Source organism: Corvus hawaiiensis, chromosome 2 (genome assembly GCF_020740725.1).
Source record: "Corvus hawaiiensis isolate bCorHaw1 chromosome 2, bCorHaw1.pri.cur, whole genome shotgun sequence".
NCBI classification, from domain to species: Eukaryota; Metazoa; Chordata; class Aves; order Passeriformes; family Corvidae; genus Corvus; species Corvus hawaiiensis.
In genome coordinates this window covers 118,571,223-118,594,500 of record NC_063214.1, presented here as the reverse complement: position 1 = coordinate 118,594,500, position 23,278 = coordinate 118,571,223, and the positions used below count along the sequence as shown (strand labels likewise).

Below are 23,278 nucleotides of genomic sequence, written 5' to 3'. Positions count from 1 at the left end.
TGTAACCCAACCTGGAGAGGGGTATCGGGTGGCCCCGGATGGCATGGCTACGGAAAGGGGGAGATAAAAATTCAACACGCTGTCTAATTATCCTAAGAACTCCAGGCAACATCGGAGCATTTGCAAACCTTCCCGCAACCCCTCAGCAAAGGAGCCCCAGGAACGCCACATGAGCGCTGGCTCATCCTCTGTCAAAGCTGAGGGGCCTGAATGCCAAGGGCTGTGGGTGGCAGAGGGCAGCAGCCCCAGGGCTTCACCTCTTCAGCACACAAAGCTCACAGACTCACCTTGCTCCTCCTTCACTTGGTTTAGCCTTCGCTGTGTGCCTGCACAGGGTTTTTGAAAAAAACGTCTCATGTTGCTGAGGTATCAACTCACTTGTACTCTGGGATTTAGAAAATGGAAATGGATGTTCAGCTGCAAGGAATGCTCAAGAGGAGTAATAATTTGGCTGGGTTGTTTTCACTAAGAAGAGAGATTCCTGACAGAGGGAAGGGTGGAGGGAAGAAGGAGAAGGAAGGATGATGCAAACAAACCACCAGAGTGTAAGTGAAACAAGGCTCCCGAGAGGCCAGGGAGGAAATTAAAGTTTTCCAGGATAAAACCCATGTCCCTGGAACATGGCTGAGATGAGAGAAGCTCTTCAGTCCCTTTTCTGTGCACAATGGAAACTGGCACTTCCAAAGGAGAGAACATCACATCACGATCCTGTTAACTTAGGCCGTGACTTCAAGAATTCTTCGTCCTCTCCTGTGTCACTTTCAGCAGCCCTCCCTGGAAATGGGAACACTCTCCCCACCAGGCTTCAGGTAGCTCAGATGGTTCTCCAAATGGCTGGAGAACCAGCTCAAGCTGGCCAGGTGCCCCAAGGGGAACTTTAGCCAAAGTGGGGAAAACGTGAGGGCTCATTTCAGGAGACCAGCAGCTCAGGTGATCCTTTCAGTCTACGGGGTGAGGTGTCCTGTCCTCCACAGGGAAGACTGATAACCTGCAATGAGGACAGAAGATACTGTCTCCAACCAATTCACCCACTCTGGCCATGCTGGAAAGGCTGGGGACCAGCCAGGGCAGCTCGGCAAAGGCTCCCACAGCGGGACTGGCACCCCTGGAAAGGACAAGATCTTCTCCCTGCTTCCACTCTGAGCTGCTCCAAGCTCAGTCTCAGGGTGTGATGTCTAGATGGGACATTGGGTTTAATCTTCCACAGTGGGGTTGTTCATTGATTTTGGCTGAGAAGACCAGAGCAGGAGCCATGTATGATACAGACAGAAGGACATGAAACTGAGCCCAAAAGGAAAGAATTTGGCCTCCAGGCTAACTTCCTACATGCTGCAGGACAGCCCCGCTTGTTCCCCGCTGGTGCAGTTGCAGCTGAGGTGGATTTCTTGGCTTTCACAAGACAGTTTAAAGTGAAAAGCTAAAAGATTCCACCTCAGCCCCTTCAGCAAGTCCCCTCTGATGGTGGTGGTTACCTGTGGGCTTCTCATCTTGTTCTGCCAGGGCAGATAGGAAAAGCTTTTTCTTTTTCAGCCACCCTCCAACAAAAATTCAGAGGTGCAGATTCTATGAAAACAGGATGTCAGCTTTTGTCAGAAAAGATCACAAGGGCTGTGAGGTTTGTTTTTTTTTTTTTACTTTATCTGCCTCTTTCTCTCTTTCATTTTCTGACTCCCTCCCTCCCTCCCTCCCTCCCTCACACCCTCCTCCCACCTCCCAGTTTCTGTCAGCACCGAGCACACGGAGAGGGGAGGACAGGGAGGAGATGGCGGTGGCTGAGGCACAGCTGTATGCAAAGGTGTCCAACAAGCACCGGAGCAGGAGCACCTCTGCACTCCTCGAGCCTCTCCTCACCAAAGGATTCCCGGCTCATATCGCGTGAGTAGTTTGCTCAGCTGCCTTTGCAGAGGGAGATTTATTTAAGGTATGAGGTGTTTCCCATAAAATCCCGATAAAGGCACCTCGGTTTTTTGATCAGGAGAATGTGCTGCTCCTGGGGTGATGGCCCTGTGCAGGGATCAGACCTGTCTTGCTCTGAATTTCATACAGAGCAGTGTGTATTGCCCATATAGCAAAAGCAATCTGCTCAATGTCCCACTTTCTAAATTACTGTGTAAATCTAAAGATTCACACCCTTCCACATCCTGAGTTTGAGAGGCTTTTCAATGCATTGAGAAGTTGACCATAGTTTGCTCTTGAGATACATCATCTTTCATCTTTTTCTGCTTATCACTCTTATTATAAGGGAATTAAACACTCTTATTATAAGGGAATTAAATATAGATGTAATTTCTAGCTGAAGTTTTCTTTTAGGCCCGGCAAAAGTCTCCTGCTGGATGGTGTCACTGGAAACTGCTTTAAAAGCTTTCCTTAACAAGATGCCCCATAAGTCTGTCAATTTTTCTTCCTGTCTTGAATCAGGATCGTGTTCCAAAAATCATGTCCTGCCTAGAAAATACAGTAGTAAGAACGAAGCCCTATTCTTGGCAACTCCAGTACATGAAAGAATAACTGGTGGCAGGTAAACAAGTTAATGCAAAAGAAAAGTGCTGGCCACTCCTCCCCCAAACATCTCTCCTGTTGGACAGGCAAGTTTTGGGGAGGATTTTCCAACTTCTGAAGGGCAAGTATGGACATTTTTGGTTCAAACTGTTCAAAAAGTAAATATTATTATTTAAATATTAGAGAACCCCTCATAAAAAGTATTTTAGAAAGAAGAGCAATATCTCTCTCCCTTTTGATTGAAAATTAAGCAAGTGGAAGAGGCTCCATTTTTAAGTGCTGTGTTGTTTTTTGGGAGCAGCTGTGGAAGCAATCAATGTCAGACATGATGGGCACAGCTCACAAGGGAACTGTGAGTCCCTTGTTCCCAGTGATGCACAGTGGAATTTTAGCTGTGGGCTGAAAACATGGCTCGTCATTTCTCTATTAATATTGTAAGTTTGGTCACCCCAAAGTAGTGGCTACTTTTTGAATTTTTTTCTGCTTTATGTGGTGTTTTTCCAATCCCCTTTAAAACCCTTCCTGCTGTTACTGAGATGACTTTGTGCTTCCCAGTTCAAAATCAAGAAGCAGCAGCAGAAATACTGTGCAAATCAACAAAAGGCCCAAAAGCAATTTTTAAAAATTTTATTGTCTTTTTTTGACTTTAGGACCTTCAAAATTTCGACTGCATTTTTATAAAACCTTTTAGCTGTCTCTGCTGTCCCTCAATTAAACCATGAATGAAAGCACTGAAAAGTTTCTTTGGTATGTCCTAGCCTGAGAAATATGAGGTGGGGTGGAAGTATTACAAAATCTTTCACCATGTAGAACCAATAGGCCAAAGCAACATTTCCCCAATGAACAAAACTCAAATATGTGAGGGTCAAGTCTAGTGTAAGATCAACAAATTTATACAAGAAACGCTGCCTGCAGCTTCTTTTTTAGGGAAGAGCCAGCTTATTCTCACTGTAGATTTATTTTTAATCTACTTTCAGTACAGATTTTCAATGTTTTTTTCCTACTGTTTATCTGAGAGACATTGGTACATGCAGAATTTATTCTTTGCATTATTTTTCAATTTTCACTTCTCATGATGGAAGTGTAGGATTAGTCACAGCCTAATGCAACCCTAGTGCTATGGGAATCATCCTACAGCCAACTTATGAGATGAGACCAAAAGTGGGAACAGGTATTGAGAGGGGCACAAGGGAACAATGAGACAGGAGTGAGCAGGATGGCAGTTCATGGCCTCAGGTCTCCCTTGTCTTATTATCTTTAATTTTGAATGCCCCATGGTAAAGAAAAGCTGAAGCCAAACGCTGTTTTGGCTCCAGGGCTGTTTGCACAGAGCTTGTCCTCAGGTGGGAGGAGCAGCACTGCATGAAGTGGTAAAACACTCACTTGGAGGTGCAATGAGGGGTTATGAAGTGGTTGTTTGTGTTTGGTGTGATGGAGAAGGAGGACTCAGCAAAGGTACAGAAAGGGAACGTGCAGTGTTCCATCACAGAGGGCACAGGCTGGCTTTGGACCTCGTGGCTGTGCATTGATCTGGCCACAGGAGTTGATGCACTTTACGGAAAAGGAAGGTAGAAGGTAAAGTCTGAGCTCACGTTTGTCCTTATCCATGTCAAGCCTCACTAAGGAGCCAGGCATGGTTGCATACAAATGTTATTAAAAAGCCCAAGGGTAGTTTTTACACTAAAGAGAAGACAGAAGACTGGGAGGGAACATAAGGATGAACCTGAGTCCTGCAGCTCAATGCACACACTGCTCATGTGTGTTCGGGTGTCACGGGGATGGATGAAGAAAAAAAATGGGAGGAGACAATAAAATTCAATGCCCTCAGAAGCCAGTGGCCAGAAAGGGTGGCCTCAAGAGAGAAGGAAAGACATCAGCAGATGGCAAGGGATTCAGTAGATGCCAAGAAATTCAGTAGTTTTTTCCAGTGTCCACTGTCTCTACGTCCCCTTCGTGTTTCTTCTGAGAAGTTTGTAGGTGCATTTCACGGATGGAAATGGGGCTCATAGGTGCAGCTGCTGTTTGAACACTGGAATCCTTCCCCCATCACCCAGTATTTAGGCACAAAGATTTGCTCATGTGAAACACATGGCTGGCTTTTTGAAAACTCTAGTAAGAAAAGGAAATGTGAATCAAATCCAACCCCAGAGAACGGAAGTTGCATCAACAGAGAGAAACGAGAGGTTTTGTCCCTCATCTTGGACTGAGCTGCTGGCTTAGACCTGGCTCTCTGCTGGCTGTGGGTGAACCTCAACCCGGATTTCAAACCCCAATATAAGTGTGTTTTGCTTAGTTTTAATGTTTGGGCTTGGGCCTGGCATCTTGAATCAGAACCTTTTTCCTATGAACCAAGAAAACTCTGTTCTTGCAGTGGATGGATGGTTCATCTGACCCCAAGGAAATACATGTATTTGGTAGGGCTTCTAAGGAAACACCTCCAGAACACAAAGGCAGGCATCTAATGGGGAGGACAGGTTACCAATCTTCCTACCAAGAACAAAACTATCTGAAAAGTTTCAAGAACATTAACATTTGCTAGGGAAAAACTTCTTACTAAAAGTCCTGCCTGTGCTGCAAAATAGACTTGGTGACCACAGTCACTAAATGCCTTTACTTTATAAAAGTTTTCTTTCTGCTGTTCTGAGGAATCAATTTTCTGCTTTCTCTAGGCAAAAGGCCTTGGTTGCTACTGGACAAAAGACAGTAGAAGATGCAGCAAAATGGTAAGTACCTGTGATTTCTAAGGTGGGCCTTCATATTAAACCTGCCTAAAAATCCCTGTTGATGTGCTCATTCTGTCACTGAAGTTACCTGCCATAAAAAAACCAAACCTGAATTTGAGATTTTTTTTTTTTTTTTAATTTATTTCACTCAGAGAGAGAAATATTTGTATTTGTACTTATTCTGGGACTCAAGGTTACTTGTGGAAGGTCCAGGCAAATTAAAAAGAAGCAGCTACTTTTACCAATAAGCCAGTTCATGGAACCAGCTGGTCTGGTCAGAAAACCCTCCTCAACTTTAAGCCTCCTGAGGGAAAGGAACAAGGAAACAGGGAAAATTTATGCAAACCCATCACTGCTCTTACAAATACATGCAGAAACACCAGCTGAAGGGGAACAGAAAGGCTCACCACAAAGGGAAAGGCTGATGGTCAGAGGGAGGTATTACTACAATTAAAATCACTTCTCAATTTTGAACCCCACAAAGTTTTCTCCTCCCTACCAAGACTCTCCCAGAGTATTTATATGTCATTCATGTGCTGATAATTGATTTTTTTTTTTTTGCTTTAACTCACCTTCACATTAAATCCAGTCTTTCCTTGCACTTTTTTCGGGGTTTTGTTTTGCTTTACTTTTTCCCCCCTCCTTGGTTCGATTTTCTTCTTTTTTCTTCTTTTTTCTTTTCTTTAGTGAAAAGCCAGAGGAGATATTTGAGAATGGCATGTTCTTTCCAAATAATTTTTTTCAGGGATGCTACCACACTTCCCAACAACCATTCCCAATCCAACAGCTGCAAAGACAAACATACAGCATGTGAAGGACATGCTAAAGGACATAATCACATGGCATATGAGTTTCTGCCCTTTGCTTGTGAATTTTCTGATTTGTCTTTCTTGCTTTTCTTAGGGCTGAATAAAAAGGCTCTTTTCAAGTGTTTTTTTAATCTTCAGTTAATTTTAATTTTGTCATTCTTCAACATGTTCCTCCCACTGTCTTTCTTCTTCCTCCAGTCCTCTGTTCCAGTCATGAAAAGGGGGAAAAAAAACCCCAAACCCCTAAAAAAGTGGTTTTTGTTTTCTGTCATTTTCAGACACTGACAGAAGTGAAGACACATGATAAAATGTAAAGCACTCAAAAAATAAGCAGACAAAAAAAGAAGTCTCCATTATTTAGTGTTTCAGAGAGAAAAAGGAGCTTTTATTTCAGCTTTTCATTTGTAAGAAAATACTAAAATTGTATTTCTTTTTTCTGATCTCTGCTATGGAGGCCTTCAGCCACAGGAAACAAGAGCCAGTAGTGCACACCCTCACTCTCAGGGGTATGCTCTTGATTTCAGGCTGCATTCCCATTGCAACGACCCCTCCCTGGATGACCCAATCCCTCAGGAATACGCTCTGTACCTGTGCCCCACGGGCCACCTGCACAGCCGCCTGCAGGACTTCTGGAAGGAGAGCAAGCGCCAGTGCGGGAAGAACAGAGCCCACGAGGTTTTCCCACACATCACCCTCTGCGACTTCTTCACGGTGAGGCACGGGAGAGTGCAAGGGTCAAAATTCTGCTGGGTGATATTTGGTGAAACTGGGCCACCTGCTGCTGTCTGACACCAGAACTTGCTGGTGATCAAATGACACGACCCAGGTCCAGGCACGTTGCTTAATGTCTGAGTGATGCTTAATGTCTGAGTGATGCTTTATGTTTGAGTGATGCTTAGTGTCTGAGTGATGCTTTATGTCTGAGTGATGCTTAATGTCTGAGTGATGCTTAATTTCTGAGTGATGCTTTATGTCTGAGTGATGCTTTATGTTTGAGTGATGCTTAGTGTCTGAGTGATGCTTAATTTCTGAGTGATACTTTATGTCTGAGTGATGCTTAAGGTTTGAGTGATGCTTTATGTCTGAGTGATGCTTTATGTCTGAGTGATGCTTAATGTCTGAGTGATGCTTTATGTTTGAGTGGGACGTTTCACGGTAGCTGATCCATCTAGAGCAGCCCTGTGCAGTCCAGATGCTTTCAGGCTTCCACGTGTCCACTGCTGCATGGATTTAGGATGATAAACCTTCCCAGCCAAGGCAGCAGTGGCTGCCATCAGCCAGCTGTGCAGAAGGGACAGGGTTACCATAAGATGCAGACAACATCGGTACCAAGCCTGTGGGAATGTCAGGGAAAGCTCTGCCTTCCCCACAGAACCCCATCAGCAGCTCACTGCTATGGTGGTGTGTCCCAGATTTTACCCTTTCCACTGAAGCTGAAGATTTTGTGAAATCATTCGGGAAGTCCAGCAAAGAGTCACTGGTCTGAAAAAACTCTGGAGACACCTGGAATCCAATTTTAGCATGTTGATGGTGCAACACATGATCATCAGCTGTATCTGGGATGTGCTGAAACAGGCTTGGGCTAGAGCAGCTGGATAAAAATTACTTTGTTCATCATACTTTTGTGTTAAACCATTAAGAGCTTCCTTCCCCCTAAGGGTGGGTCATCACAACCATGCCAAAAAGTAGACACAGTGAAAATAAGATTATTTTGTTGCAAAACACAGAATGGTGCTCTGTGGCCATTAAACACAATTATACAGAACAAAATCATTAATCTCGGGAAGCATCAAGTTTAAAGGCCTGTCTGGAAGAGACAACTGCATTGTAACCCTCAGCTTGCACATCTCAGCAAAGGATTGTAGGATAACAGTAACACAAATCCTTACTTAGAACTGAAGAGGGAAATCATGATCCCTGCCTCATTTCAGACAGGTTACTGCACACCTGTCTGGTGGTAAAATACTTTGGCTTTTTCCTACCCAGGCTACCTTGGGTTAAAGGCTCCATCTCCTGTTATAGAACCAGGACACTGTGCTGATCCAGCTGCCCACTATAACTGGTTTTAATGCCAGGAATTTCAGGCAAATTCCCAGGGTTTTTTTTGTTTCTCAGGAAGTTTGTAGCCCCACAGTTTTCTGGCAGTGCTGTGTGACAGAGGCTACAACACTGGCTGTGAGCTGGTGGGTAAAGCCTGCTCCCCCTCTGTTTTCTTTCAGTGCGAAGACCAGAAAGTGGAATTATTGTATGACATCTTAAAGCGAGTTGGTGACAGCGTTTCCCAGAGCTTTCCACCATCCATTTCCCTAACACTACATGCATCTCCCAGCTACCTTGGCTTCTTCATTGATGACAGACAGGCAAACGTCCTCAAAGAGTTTGCTGTGGCATTCTCATCAGAGGCTTCGGCTCTGGCAGGTAGGACCAACATCAGAGGGCAAATGGGTGGGTTGGAGCACAAATGTGTAGCCACAGTACTGAAAATATGACCTGTGTCTCCAGGGGAGCTTGGCTGATATATTCCTGCCAGCAAACACCCTTTCCTTCTACACATTTGCAGGCAGAGAGGCCAGAGGAGCATATTTTAGTCTTTGAAGACACCACACTTTTGTCTAAAAGCTGAAATGATCCTGTGTGCAACTTGGCAGGCCATTGATCAGGATATCCAAGATGGGCAGGGACGTAACACTCCCCAGATTCCCAGCTCCATGGTGCTGTGGCCCAGCTTGATGGCCTGACTGCGTCCCTGGGAATAGGGCCTAATCCCCTTTCCAAGGGAAACTGCATCACCAGTGGAGACTGAAGGGGCACAGCCTCACCACAGCTTTGTCTGGGAGAAATGAGTTCAGCACATCTCAGGCTGAGAGAGGAAATCAAACCCTGATCATTTTTTTTCCCTCGCAGATGAAGCCAGGAAGCAAATCCAGTCCACATTTGTGAATGATTTTGGCATGATTAGAACCATGACACCCTTCAAAACCATTGTTCAGTAGATCTACTCTACCACTAGTTACTGTGATATTTCCTGCATCAAGCAAAGCATGTAGGATAAAACAAGAGGAGCTTTAAATGCCCTTTGTTTCTGTGTTGTGATGTGATTGTTTCATCCCTAGACTGCCACGTGAAGCCCTCCTTGAAGCAGTTCCACCTTACCTTGGCCCACAGATTTTATCCTCACCATCAGAAGACTTTGGAACAACTGGCCAAATGCATTAACCCAGGGGAACCCTGCCAGTGGGTGGCTGCTCTCTATTCACGGGACATGCGTTTTGTGCATTACCAGGTACTGGAATCAGATTTATTTCATTCCCTGAGCCCTTGATTTTCTTTGGTACACTTACCTTGCCTTTTCCATCCTTAAGAAAATTTCTGCCTGCTCAGCACACTGTTTCAAAGAGCTTGGTTGTTTCCAGTGCCATTTTGGGTTGAAAAACTGCACTCCTGAATCAGTAGATAATACTTTTATTATAGTAGGTTGCTTGACCTGCGTGTCTCAAAATCTAATTCCAAACCCCAGCGGAAAAAAAACTAATCTTACCATGACATGAGAAAATAAAAGAGACAGGAAATCATCATCCTTTAATGTTTGCTAGGATTTGTCGGTTTACAGTTTTGCAGTAAAATTCCATTCAGCGAAATTAGTTTTCTTGATTGTTCCAGCCATGATGAAAATTGCAGCAGTGAGCAAGGCACAGCTCTCACTGATGATTTTCTGCTTAGCAGACTCTTCGTTGAAACCTGTCAACATTGTTTCAGTTCTCATTTCCAAATTTAAATTATGGAATGATCAACAGTTTTTTGTCAGATCAGTAAATCACTTTGTCACAAGTCTCACATTGGATTTTAGTCACACTCAGGAGAGCTGCAAGCAATTCACAAAAATAGGTCAGATCTATGCTCGCTTTCAAATAAGTCTGTACCAGCAACAGGAGAAAAAAAGTATTTTTGTGAAAACCAAGTGCCTGTTTTTACACATATTGTAAATGTGGTAGAGTCTTCCTTTTCCTCTCCTGGAATGCCACCAAAGAGCAGGTTGCAGAGTGGAAAACAGAACTGGTTCTGTGTCCAGGAGAGGGGAACAACCATCCCCTGAGCTGCTGCAGCACAGAGAACATCCTGACCCTGCTGTGTGTCCCCCCAGAGGCTGAGGGCCCTCTTCCAGTACAAGCCCCAGAACATTGATGAGCTCATGATCAACGCTGGGGACTTGATCTACGTGGACCCCACGCAGCAGTGCAACGTGAGCGAGGGCTGGGTTATCGGCATCTCGCACCGCACCGGCTGCAGGGGCTTCCTCCCAGAAAACTACACCGAGAAAGCCCACGAGTCAGACACGTGGGTCAAGCACAGGTAACCTGGGATTTCACGGGTGTTGCTTTCCATCAGCCACTTTTCCTGCTGAGGAGCCATGGCAGCTCCTCCTTGCTGGGACCTGTGGGCAGAGGGGGAATCCTGAGGGTCTGGGCGGGATGCTGGGACACCTTCTGAGAGAAAAGGGAGAGGACACACACCCGCAGACACCCAGAGTTCATAAGTTCAGCTGCTCGAGGGATGACCCCTGCTTGCTCTTGAAAAACCTGAACGCCCTAATGAATTTTGAAAGAGCACATTTTGCCAGGGCAGGCTGAGCCTTCAGCATGGCTGTCTGCTCTCTTCTTTTTTCTCATTTCAAGGGCTCATAGAGTTAACTTGAAATGAAACCACACAAAGGTTGCTCCAGCAGCTTGGCACCACCCTTATCTTGTTGATGTGCCCTGTATCAGAAGGCACCTGCCTGGCTTCCTGCACTTCGTTCTGCAGCTGACAGCACAGCTGATGCTACTTGTAGATTAGAGCTGACTTTTCTAGGCAGGGAAATTTTGGTGCACTTCTTGATGTCTCAGAGAAAGGGAGGAGGCCACCAGGTAGTATTTCCTGCTTGAATGTCCCACTTTAGCAGGGTTACACCCAACATACACTATCAGTTCCTAATATTTTAACCACATTTTTATGGGGCATATTCTAAATGAACAGCAAAGTGATGAGGTGGATTGCAAGTGTGCAAAAAGTATTGAATGGAACATGAATCCCGACTTACTGAGCCTGTAAAAAATACCATGACTCAAAAGTCTCTTCTATTTGTGTGTGTGCCTGTATGTTTGTGTATGTGTGTGTGTTGCTTCTGCTTTTTCTACAGGGAATATCTTTTTGAGACAGCTTCAAGATCCTTCACCAAAACTGAAAAGGAACCCAATGTAAAGCTGAATGGGGAGGGCCATAATCCCAGTATGTCAAGGAGCGTAACCAATGTACTTTCTCTTCAGGTAATTGTTTTTTCCATTTCTTATCTTTGCCACATGCTTTGGCAGATATGCTATTAATTAATGGCATTTAGTAAATTTAATAGTATTTTCCTCTTCCTCCCTCACATTTTCATGTTTTGTTGTACATTTACACGTTGTTTCGTTTATTTATTATGTTGTAGGTTTATATGTACATACCCACTCATACTGTATTGTATAACATCTCATACTTTTTTTGTAATGCATATTATATATATTACATTTGCTTTTCATAAAACTTTCCTTATTCCTGTCATAATAGCACAAAACATGAGTTCTCTGTTCAGGTTTCTCTGAGCACAGCCTCAGTGGATATGGAGATAAGTCTGACAGGTGAGACACAGGCATGACCTCCCCTGACTTCCACGTGGCTTCAGCCAGAGTAACTATATCAGAATTAGGCTCACCATTCATGGCTGCTCTTATGTCCAGATTCTGTGGGTGTCATCTTGGAGGTTCCCATGGTCCCAGATCCCATTTAAATGTTCCATTTTCTTTTTTATTTTTAGATATGTAGGTAGTGCAGATAAGTGCACAGAACAGCTAGCTGGACTGGTTAATCGCACTGGTAGGATCACATTTTTGTCCCACGTTCAAAATCAACAGGTATCAATTTTTCCTGTGTTTTCCACTGATCTTCTGGTAGGAAGAGCAAAACAAATAAAGACTCTGATTTTTTCCAACAGCAGATTTTCACCTGCATTGCCTTTTTGGCTCTGTCAGGGATGCCAAGACTCGTTTTCAGCACAGACATGCCTCAGAAACCTCTTTGGTTTGCTGGCCCCACAGCCTCTCTTCCTGCTGTGCTGGGCAATAACCCTGGGCTGGTTTGTGTCAACATCAGAGAAACTGAGGGCACCTTGAGGGAACTTCCATCCTGGGGCCTCCAGGACACCGTGTATATGACTGTAAGAAATTTCTGCACAAGTCACACATCCTTCCTCTGGCTCTTGGCTGCTCTTGGCCTCTCTTATCCAGGTCAGATCTGTGGTAGAGCCGAGGCTTGGCCTGAGGAATGTGTTTTGCAAATGGGCAGTTCTCCAGTGTACAGTTTCCCTGGCCTCTGGGTTCCTCTCAAGCAGAATAGGAAGACCACAAAACCTTGGGTTTATACTCTGATCTTGTGGCAGTTGATGGGCGTTTCATGGCAGGAATGCAAGTGTTTAACAGAATGCACGAATATCAACCTCAAACCACTTCTTAAGAGTTCCCTTCTCTGTTGCTGAAGATGCAGAGCACTTAACTCAGTGCTGCAGCAGTAACACTGTTTTAAAGTTTTAAAACCTTTGACCTGTTCCTCCTTATCTTCTTCTCATTTGTATTTAATGTGCATTGTATACTAACCCCAAACTACTTCAAATTTATTTGTAATTCCATGCAGTCTGAGTTTAAAGAGTGGCCTTGTAGGAGATCTGGGTTCACTTTTGATTTGGCCACACAGTTATGAAAATGCAGAAGTAGTATTTTCATTAGGAAAAGCAGAAGCTTGGTGTTAGTGCTGGTGTAGAAAAGGGCATTACCACTTAAATCTTAGCTGGTTTTCCATTTTTTGTTTATATCAACCATAGGATATAAATTAAAGTTATCATTCCTTCCCACACTGAGATTAAAAGATCTGTTACCAGCACTGTCTTCCACTAGTGCTAACACAGAAACAAAACCTGCAGCCCATGAGGGTCGGGGATGACACCTTTGACAGGACAAGGGAAGGTGGCCTTAAACTCCACCAGGGGAGGTTCAGGCTGGATATCAGGAAGAATTTTTCCATTGAAAGGAAGCTCAAGCATTGAACAGACTGCCCAGGGAGGTGTGGAGTGACCAAACCTGGAGGTGTGCAAGAAACAACTGCATGTGGCGCTCAGTGCTGTGGTTGAGTTGACGACGTGGTGATCGGTCAAAGGTTGGACTCGATGATCTTGGAGGACTTTTCCAACCTTAATGATTTTATCTTTCTATCTCTTTCATTCGCCTTTGGTGGAGAACCAGTCGGGATTATCACTGTCCTAAAGACAAGCATCTGTTATACTGTCTCTTCTCCAGGAATCCAGGCTTTTCCTGAAGGTTACAGATAATATTCTCATGAAACCTCCTTTTCCCCAGCTGTCTCAGAACACCTCCCTGCGGAGAGGGGTGCTGGTGATGCGCCACGGGGAAACAGTGGATCAGGTCTTTGGCAAATCTTGGCTTCAGCAGTGCCTGACTGCAGATGGTGAGTAAGGTAATTGGAGGACCTGCAAAAACCAGGACCAAACCAAATTAATCCCAGTAATGGGTAGAAGAGATTCAGTGCAAACTCTGCAGATAAACAAAACTCTTGTGCTACTGAGGAATACTGTCTCGCTGATACATGAACAAATCACAGGAGCACACTCATCACCTCTCATTATGCAAGGTGGTGGTTGTCAGACCCCTCCACCTTTCTGTGCCTGAGTCAGAATCATGGGCTGTTGATCAGAGGCACACTATGTCACTAGTCCAACCTGGGCAATCTGTGGTGGAAATGAAACGTCAGCACTGACCTAAATTAAAATCTGAATTTCCTCTCTCTCTCAAAAAAAAAAAAAAAAAGAAAAAAGTATGGTTTTAGGTGAAGAAAACTGACCCAAAACAGGGAAATGTGAACTTCTACCTTCTTGTTCCCTTCCTTCCTCCTGACACACAAGTGAGAGCTTTATGCTGAAAGTCTGCCTTGCTATGCTGGAGATTCCCCATGTTCAGTATGTGAGATTCACACCAGATAAGGAGAGTGGTACCTTCTGGCTGCATAATCAATGCATTGGTTTCATTTTGATTCAGTGGAAATGGTTTTTTTGGTCATTTTGGCAATAGTAAAAGAGTAAAGATAGGGAGTAGATTTTTGTTTTTCTGGAGCCCCACAAAGCCAAATTCTCATGATTTCCTCTTCTTTCTCTCCTCCTCCCCATTTGCTCCTTCTGAGCTTACAGAAGAGGTGCTATTCTGTTAGGACAGGTGATTTCCCAAGTCAGTGTTGTAACCTTAAAATGTGACCCCTTCAAGGTAATAGCACTGGCTGTTTTTCATCAGTGACACTGACTGTCTGTAACATGAACATAACACAGCTGCTGCCTCCCTTGTGCCACAGAAAAATGTCCTGCTTTGTTTCAGGAAAATACTACAGAGCGGATCTGAACTTCCCATCCTCCCTGCCAAGGCGGAAAGACAGCATGAAGCAGTTTGAATGTGATCCTCCTTTATCTTGCTGTGGTATTTTCCAGTCAAGGCTTATAGGTAAGCTGGATATTATCCTCCTGCAAATGTAAGGGTTTGGGAAGCCGGCTGTCATCATCTGCCAAAGCTCATGCTGGCTTTATAGCAGAAAAATTTCCTACCAGCACTCAATGTTGGCCACAATTCTCCGTGGGCAACCACTGCAAGATCTTCTTAAATAGCAAAATAGAGAACACAGCTGTTTACTTGTCTTTGAGACCAACTCTGCCAGTTCCTGGCAGAGAAAGCCAAAAGGAAGAAGCCAGAATATTACCTGTGCCCTGCTGCTTGTCTGCAAGGGATAAATGTCTTACGCAGTTGTCCCTGAATGGGCAGTGAGGAGTGAAGGGGCTGGCCAGAGGAAGCAGCTCCATGGTCAGCAGAGTGTGGTCACCTCGCTGCAGGAGGATGGGTGGTGTGGGTTAGGCTGACTCAATTCACTCACCAGATGAAGTTGTTTGTGCTCCCTGAGCAAGATGCGTGACTGTGACAGTGCTGGTCTGCTGCAAATGCTTGTCTCTGATGGTTCAGATATATGGAGACAGCCAAATGCCTAACTGCTGTTTGCAGATTTGGAGTGAATCTTCTGTAATTATCTTTCCAACACTCCTTTTAGAATTGATGTTTCCACCAGAATGAGCTTTCTAATGAGCCCAATCAGCAGACAGTGTGAAAAAAATGAATAGAAAGGGACTGTCAATGTATCCTATGTTGATAAAATTGCAAAGCTCTGAGCTGGTTTTTTGCAGGAAGTATTTTGTAGTTGTTTCTCATCTGTCACACTCTGCTGTTGCCATCCAGGGGAAGCTCTGCTGGACCAGGAGGTGACAGTCAGCTCCGCGTACTCGTCCCCCGCCCTCCGCTGCATGCAGACAGCTCAGCACGTGCTGCGGGGTAAGGCAGCAACACCTGCCAGGTGCTTCTGCCACACTGGAAGCATCATCAAACTTCTATGAAGTCTCTGACATGAGCAATTAAGAAGATGTACAGCTTTGTGGTTATTTGTGGTTCTCTTTAAGCAGGGAAGATGAGGTGGTTTTGATTAGCTGGTAATGCAGGCAGCAACAAACCTGCTGGTGTGTGTACAGTCTGTGGGATAGGATGACATTAACACTAGTCCTTGATAGCTAAAGTGGAATCTAATGTTACATGAAACATTCATGTATTGAATTCAGCATTAGTAGATGTTCACCAAATCACCACTGCCATCTCTTCCAGAAAATATTTTGAGGCAAAAATCAGCTATTTCCAGAGCTCTGAAGGATCTGAATGTGAATCATGGATGACTGCTTTCATGTTTTCTTTTGCAAGCTGAACTACTTTAATCCTTCATATTGCAGAACCTCTTCCCCTTCCTTTCCTCTCCCTCTTTTCTTTTTTTACCTCCTGTCCCCTTCAGCAGGTTCACAGTTCATTATCATGTTTACATTAGAATGCATTCACTGCCAGTCAGTAACCTCTCTTGAAAACACTCAAAAAATAATGTTTCTTTTGACAAGAGAATTCCATTTCTAATACTGGACAGTTTGGAAAATTTACTGCCCCACTGATGAACACTGAGCAAAATGCTGTAAAAAAATGGTAAAAGCATTTCCTGTCTGAAGTTTATTCAGATTGCAACATTACTGAGGTTTTTCCTTCTAGCGGAGCATCACAAGAGAGCTTCAAATATTATGATTATGATAATAATGATGATAATAAGTTGCAGTCCCTTTACACTAGTCAGACAAGAATATGATGGTGGCTTCCTTTAATCAATTGACAATAAGTAATTAATTTTCATTAATGAAAGTACAACAGCAAACAAGGCAGAATGTATAGCCTGAATGCAGCACTTCGAGTGTACCTTTCCCCTAAGATCTGTTTCTTGTTCTTTCAGGGCTTAAATTAAATCAAAGAGTCAAAATCAGGGTGGAACCAGGGCTGTTTGAATGGACCAAGTGGGAAGCAAGCAGAGCAATCCCTAACTTCATGACTGTGGCAGAACTGGTAGAGGCATCTTACGACATAGACACAAGTTATAGGTAATGGCTCTGCGTCCGGCTGATAAAGCTATGGGGTTTTTCCCTGAGGTATCTTATCCTTTTATGTGTCATAAATCATTAAAAACACTGCAGAGGTGGGGTGATTCTGATCAAAGTCAAATCAAAATAAGATATCAAAATAAGATCTGTTGTCACCAGCACATGGGTGCACTCACACAAACCTCTTGTGCATGGGACCAGCCCTGCTCTGGTGTTGCCTTGAGAGCTGCTGGCTCAGGCCCACAGCTGGACATGTACCATCACAGCTGCATTATGGGCATTAATGCCAGGTGCCAGGAGCTTTGCTTTTATTTTTGGTTCATGTGAAAACACTTTGGGAATGTGAGGAATAATCTGATTTTCAGTGACAAAGAAATGTGACGTTAGATAAGGTCGGCCAGCCCTTGGCTGAGGATCCGCAGGGCAGCAGCAAGAGGTTTTGGGGACAGGCAAGATAAGAGCACTTCACTTTAACTGATGATTGTGGCATCATTTTAAGTTGCTCAAAGATTACTACTGTGCTCAGCAAGGACTTTTTGGAGCCCTCATAACTTGGTGGGGTGAGGGGTGATGCCTTTTCTGAGCACTTGCAAACCACAGCCCAGCAGGAAATGAAAAGCCTCCAATTCAATCTAGCTCCTCATCTTTGCTCTCAAAGCAGGCTGCTCAGTGTTTGCAGTGCTCAGCCAGATCCAGGAAATTACTCAGCTGTCTCTGGGATTTCCCACATATTCAAGAAAGGGGGGAAGGAAACATCTCATGTATTAATGGTTTCCTTACAGCCAAGAAAGTATCTTTGTTTGAGACTGCATAAAGTCTCCAAAATCCTTCTTTTTCTGGAGTGCAGAGCTTTCTGGTGTGTTTTTCACTAACAGACTGTTTTCTCTAGGGTTTTTTGGTACAAAATCACTTGCCTCAAAAGAAACTGCAAATGCACAGCAGTGAGAGGTTCAGAGAGGAGGCTCTAAGGCAATGTTAACTACAGTGTTCAGGCCCCTCACAGCTCACTCAGGTCCAGGCAAAAATAGGGTGGATGAACTATAAATTTGCACATAGAATGCCAGTTTCTTCCCATCACATTCAGGGCTAAAAAATCCTTGGGTGCCAGGTGTTACAAACGTGTGTTTGAGATCACTTAGAGAATCACTGGCAAGAGTGTCAGTAAAAATCAGATATAATATTAAGTGCCAGCACAACAAAATTCATTGGCAAGGTTCACTCTGCTACTGACTAGATGGTTAAGGCACACCAGGGGAAAAAAAACCAACAAACAAAATGCAGTCAATCAATCCAAACAGAAATAAAACAAGAGCTCTGTGTGTGTGTGTGTCAAAAGGAACAACATTTAGCATCATTTACCTTAGTTTACAACTTTAATTAAGCTTACTTACAGGCCTGACTTAGGTATCTAAAGTACCTGAACATCTAAGACAGCAGCATTGCTGGTGTATTTGCTGTAGCACATGCACATGTGTGGACACGCAAACAGAAAGAGTCAGTGCAAGGTACCTGTGAAAAATTCCTCTCAAAAGCAGTGAAATACTCACTTTGGATGTCTTTGCATGTCCTCAAAGGGAAAAGGGTTGAGCCTCGAAGAGTGGGGGGATCAGCCCAGGATCCGTCATTATTTGGGGATCCTACAAGTGCAGCAAATGGGAGATTCCCAGCTTGGAGAGGTCCCGCTCACAGGGAAGTTCTGGTCACTGCTGTGGTCCAGGAAAACTCCAAGGGTCTCATTTTGGGCTGCTGTTTATAGGGCCCCAAGAAATGGGCTTTAGTCATAGCAAGGTTTCATCCTGGCCCCACTTCGGCTTGGCACTTTCTTTGAAAGTGTGAGAACAAGAACATCATGCCATTCAGGGGAAAAAAAAAATTCCAAGGCTGCTCATAAAAAAAAGCAGGAGCTCATTGGACAGCAGCAGTGCCTGGGAGCAGACTAGCAGATTATTTCTGATAAACTCCAGAGGAGCTGAGCCCAGGGGCTGCTCATCAAGGCTGAGGCTTAATGAGCATTTCACAGATCATAGTGTGGCCTGAAAAGGGTGGGGGGGTGTAGGAGCTTGGGTGGGTCGGACGGTCGGGACGGACAGAGACGAGAGATCTCTGAAGTCAGATCTTGGAACATGCGGTTTATTGCAAAGGGCGTGGGTATAGGGGCACTGCTTAGAGCTGCAGCTGGCAGCTCTGAGCAGGCCCAAGAGAGCAAGAGTGTAAGCGGGTAAGGGAGTAAGTAGAGTGGTGCAGAAGTCCTGGTTACAATACAATAAATCATCTTCTGTACTGAATATTCTAATTTTCACTAAGCAATCTAATACAAGATACGAATCCTATAGCACTTACATACAGCCTATAAGAATTGTTATATTACCATAGAGTGTTACATCTTAACTCCTAAAAACTACTCTTTGGACCCCTTCTGCTGAGCTAGTAGGGTCTGCTCTGACCCTTGGACCTGCCTGCAAGCAGAGGGTATTGTTCCATCAAGAGGGGATTACCTTCAGTCGGCCATACCATTGTTTTCCAGTTGTTCAGTAACTAAGACTTGGTATTTCAAAGGTGGCTTTCATTTCAATGTCGCCTGTAGTTTTCATATTCCCAAAATCTTTTGTCAGGCAATCATATTTATAAGGCTTTCCTGTTTCATCTTCCCCAACAGGGGGGAAAGATGCACCACCATACCAGGGTCTGGTTTTACCATATTCACCCACTGCAAATGGGGGCATGTTGTCCAGCACTCAAGGCCCACCAGAGCTTTGAGGCTGCCCTGATTTACAACAGTGTGAAGGTCTGGCTCTTAGTTTTTTTGGGTGCCTGAAAGGCCCTGGTATACAAAAGAAAGAAGAAAGCCTCAGCAGAAGTGCTAAATCATCAGAGTGATGCATTGTGATTACTGTCCCTGGAAACACCTTTTTTTGAACTCTAGCAGTGACAGTCTTTACTATCCATTTGCAGATAAGCCTCGTTTGTTGTACATTTTTTCACTTGGTATATTGAGGAGATTAATGCTGAGGGCACAAATCTTGCAAACATTCATGTCATCAGTGTCTCTCCTTTGTTTGAACTCAGTCAGGATTGGAAGACCCAGGCAGCTCTGCTGCCCGTGTCTGGGCAGTGGTCCCTGCTGGCAGAATTGCTCAAAGCTTTCCTTAGGCATAAATCCTGCTTTAAATAATCTCCACTGTAAACCATAAGTTTTACTGAACCTGGTTTTGCCTGCATCTGGTGCTTTATGAGCTGTGAGACTTAGCCATGAGATTTAATGGAAATTACTCAGAGAGAAGCTAATGCTCCAGAGAAGCAGAGGTAACAGTGTGCCAGCCATATCAGTAGATAAACCTTTTAACTAGCTGCCTTTTCTCTGGTGTAGTCATTCAATGGTGCTAAGAATGTCCTAGTGTTCACTAAGAATGCTAAGAATGTCCTAGTATTCACCTAGATTAACACACAGTTGTGATTTTATTGTCAGGGGTAACTTCCCACTCTCTTCTCTGGTGCCATCGGAAAGTTATGAAGACTATGTCAGCAGAAGCTCTGCGGTTATAAAACAGATCATCACTGCCTGCCCCAGCAAAGGTAAAGGTTTCAGGTCTTTGTATATTCTGTCAGACAGTTGCAGTAACAGGAACTGGCAGAGACTTGCCAACGGAAGCACATTTAATGTGCTGTTGGCACTGCACAGAGCTTAAGGCAGACTCAGTGCTTGTCCTGGGATACACTGAAGTAACACACATGCAATTTATGGGACAGAAATGAAAAAAGTAATATAGAACTGAGACAGTAGAGTACTAAATTGCAAAAGTATATGCTTTTCTTGGTCTTTCTCCATCAGGGTGTAGTTCAGCAAAAGATAATATGTTTTCCTGGAAAGCTTTTTTCTCTTTCCCTCCCAAATGCCTTCTCTCACTAGCTGGCAAGCTCAACTCACCAGATACTTTCTGCCCATCACAACATGCTTTGCCATATTATCAAAAAGGTCTGCAAAGATGGACAGCCCCCCCATCTGCTAGGGGGGAATGTGGCAGTGCTGCAGCTCCCTCACCACCATTCTTTGCTTTTCCTGGTGTGCCAGGTGTCATCCTCATCGTGGGCCATGGCTCCTCCTTGGCACCTCTCACCCGAGCGCTCACAGGGCTCCCCAACAGAGACAGCAGAGACCTTGCCCAGATGGTACGGAAGGTAAGAGGATTTTATTTCATCAGGGAGCTTTTGGGTTGTTTCATTATACTTTTAATAAGGAGACTGATCATGCAGCAAGCACGTGTGTAACAGCATGCCAAAACCAATGACATCAACTTTCTCATTCCAAAGGGAATCTCATGCAGTTTTAGCAAAGTGCTGGAGGTAAAGAGAAGGATTTTATTCTGGGAGCATTGTATGTGACTAGCAGCTAAATCTTTGAAGAAGGTTTTCATCTGGAAAGCCAATGCCATGTAATGCCTACAGACACGAGGCACATTTGGAAATCTCTCCACTTGGAGCTAGTCTCCTTCCTTTCAAAGTGGAAAAGAGAAGGCTTTGGGGTGACCTAATTGCAGCCTTGCAGTGCCTGAAGGGAGCCTACAAGAAAGATGGAGAGACACTTTACAAGAGCCTGGAGTTAGAGGACAAGGGGAAATGGCTTCAAACTGACAGAGAGTAGGTTTAGATTGGATATTAGGAAGAAATTCTTTACTGTCAGGGAGGGTGAGGCACAGGAACAGGTTGCCCAGGTATGGACGTGGAGTGATGACACAAGTTCAGCTTTCACCCCTCAGGCCTCGAGCCTGGTTTTAGTTCATTTCAGAAGTGACAGAATATCAGGGGCTGCTCTTTTCTGTAGCAAAGCCCCCGCTTCATGTCAAAGCAATGACCCTGCTGGTAACTTCCTTCCCAGATCCCTTCCCTGGGCATGTGTTTCTGTGAAGAACTGAAAGAGGAGAACAAATGGCAGATGGTCAACCCACCAGTGAAGACATTAACTCACGGAGCAAATGCAGCATTTAACTGGAGAAATACTATCATGGAAGATTAAAAGGTCATCTCTGCCTTTGCAGTTGTCAAAAAGGAGCCAAAGGCAGGTTATGGTTCGTCACAGTCCAGTGATTTGTCCCGAAGACACACAGAGGGTGGGAAATGCACAGAAAAACACTTCAGAGTTTGGTGCCTGAATTTTGATTTTATTTTGGTGACTGAGAAGAAAGAACTCATGAACTGGTGTTTAAGTGAGAAATAACACTTCTGGTGGTGGTGAGGAAAGTATCTTTTAACATTTTCTGAGAGTACAAATGTTTAATAAACAAGGATGTAACTACCTGATTATAAACTTCACTCCAAGAGGCACTGAAGTAGATAATGTTGTATTTTTAAGACCGGACTACATCCAGCAAGAATTCCTTTTTTTTTTTTCTTCAGTCACTTGGATATTTTCAGACAACAGAAAAACTGGGACTGAAAGAAGTCAACTCCTACCTGAAGAGGGGACCAGCTCTAGCTAAAGCCACTGTGTTTCCTGTTCACTCCATCAGTTCTGTGAGAGCAAATACCACACTGACTCTTTATTTACCTCTTCTACGAAGGGAGTCCATTTTCTGTCACACCAGCTCCTCATCCAGCAATTCTCAAGTGATGCATATTGCAAAAGGGTCTAAATTATTCCTTTTTGAAGGAATCGGAAGTGATTGATTTACTGTTTCTGGGACAAAGAAAGATGCCCTGTGTTACTGTACTGGTGACAAAACTGTGACATGAGCAACTCTAACTCTGAACCCTTCACGAGATGGCCCTTGCAGTTCAACAGCTTTGCTTTGTGCTGGTTTGTGCCAAATTTATTAATGGTGACCCATCTTTCCAGTGGGTCACCTGAAAGGTTTCTGTAGCTCTTCTCTAGGTGATGTGTTTAATTAAGGGAATGTAGCCCTGAAATTTTATGCAGAAACAGGAACATGCCTTTGCACAGTCTTTCTTCCTCTTTTCCTTCCTGGTTATCAGATAACTACCTCCAGGAAAGTACAAGTGTTTCTTTCAATGAAAGGAAAAAATGAAAATGTTTCTCTCAGTGCATGACTAAAAATGTTTTCATTTTCATTCCTCACTACCTGCTCCTATGTGACATCTCCCTGCATGCCATTAGCCACTGGGCCATGCAGCGGAGCCCATCCAACATTCCAGCTTTGGGGTTGACAAGCACCTTTATCTGTGGGTGTAGAGATTTTGTTATCTCAGTTGTGCAGCTGCAATGATTCATTCTGACTTTCCAGCTATGGTGGAGTTGTTTGAGCTCTCAGTTTTCTGACAGTGATGCAATTTTACAGTGGAAGTCAAATGCCCCAGGGCCAAGACAGGAGCTCTTTAACGAGCAAGGGCATAGGACTCAAGCTCAAGAGACAGGTGGCTACAGCTGCAGTCCCAGAAAAAGATAAAAACACCAAATGTCACCACAACCTTTTCTTAATCAGGGGAAGCAGGATGCCACTGCAGCGCTGAGAGCACTGCGGCTTGGCTACTTCTCCACATCTCACCCCAGCACAAACTTGCTGTCAGCCAGGAGAGGCAGCTGTGGTGAGGGATGATTTTGCTCTGAGCTCAGGCCAGGCTCCTCTGTGGTCAGCAGGGAGGGCACTGACTCACAGGTCTGGCTGAGAAAGGGCTGTATGATACAAAAAAATCAGCAAAGCCACTTAAAAGACTGGTCATTT

At 44.3% G+C, this 23,278-nt stretch overlaps 1 protein-coding gene across 1 annotated transcript; it reads left to right on the top strand.

The window, feature by feature from the left end:
• Nucleotides 1-1,732: 1,732 nt before the first annotated feature.
• On the top strand, nucleotides 1,733-21,717 carry UBASH3A (ubiquitin associated and SH3 domain containing A). Its single transcript, XM_048290428.1, has 14 exons — nucleotides 1,733-1,875; nucleotides 5,169-5,222; nucleotides 6,556-6,742; nucleotides 8,251-8,449; nucleotides 9,145-9,314; nucleotides 10,173-10,381; nucleotides 11,208-11,334; nucleotides 13,453-13,561; nucleotides 14,479-14,601; nucleotides 15,382-15,474; nucleotides 16,460-16,604; nucleotides 20,071-20,177; nucleotides 20,674-20,780; nucleotides 21,478-21,717. Exons 1-14 carry the CDS (start codon nucleotides 1,763-1,765, stop codon nucleotides 21,613-21,615), a joined length of 1,881 nt encoding a protein of 626 aa, XP_048146385.1. The 5' UTR covers nucleotides 1,733-1,762; the 3' UTR covers nucleotides 21,616-21,717.
• Nucleotides 21,718-23,278: the final 1,561 nt, after the last annotated feature.

Bases quoted from the DNA above. Each gene is read 5' to 3' on its own strand.
- UBASH3A (XM_048290428.1), top strand. From the start codon at position 1,763: ATGGCGGTGGCTGAGGCACAGCTGTATGCAAAGGTGTCCAACAAGCAC. The intron at 6,743-8,250 runs GTGAGGCACGGG...GTTTTCTTTCAG, and splicing joins CCCTCTGCGACTTCTTCACG to TGCGAAGACCAGAAAGTGGA. The intron at 20,178-20,673 runs GTAAAGGTTTCA...CTGGTGTGCCAG, and splicing joins CACTGCCTGCCCCAGCAAAG to GTGTCATCCTCATCGTGGGC.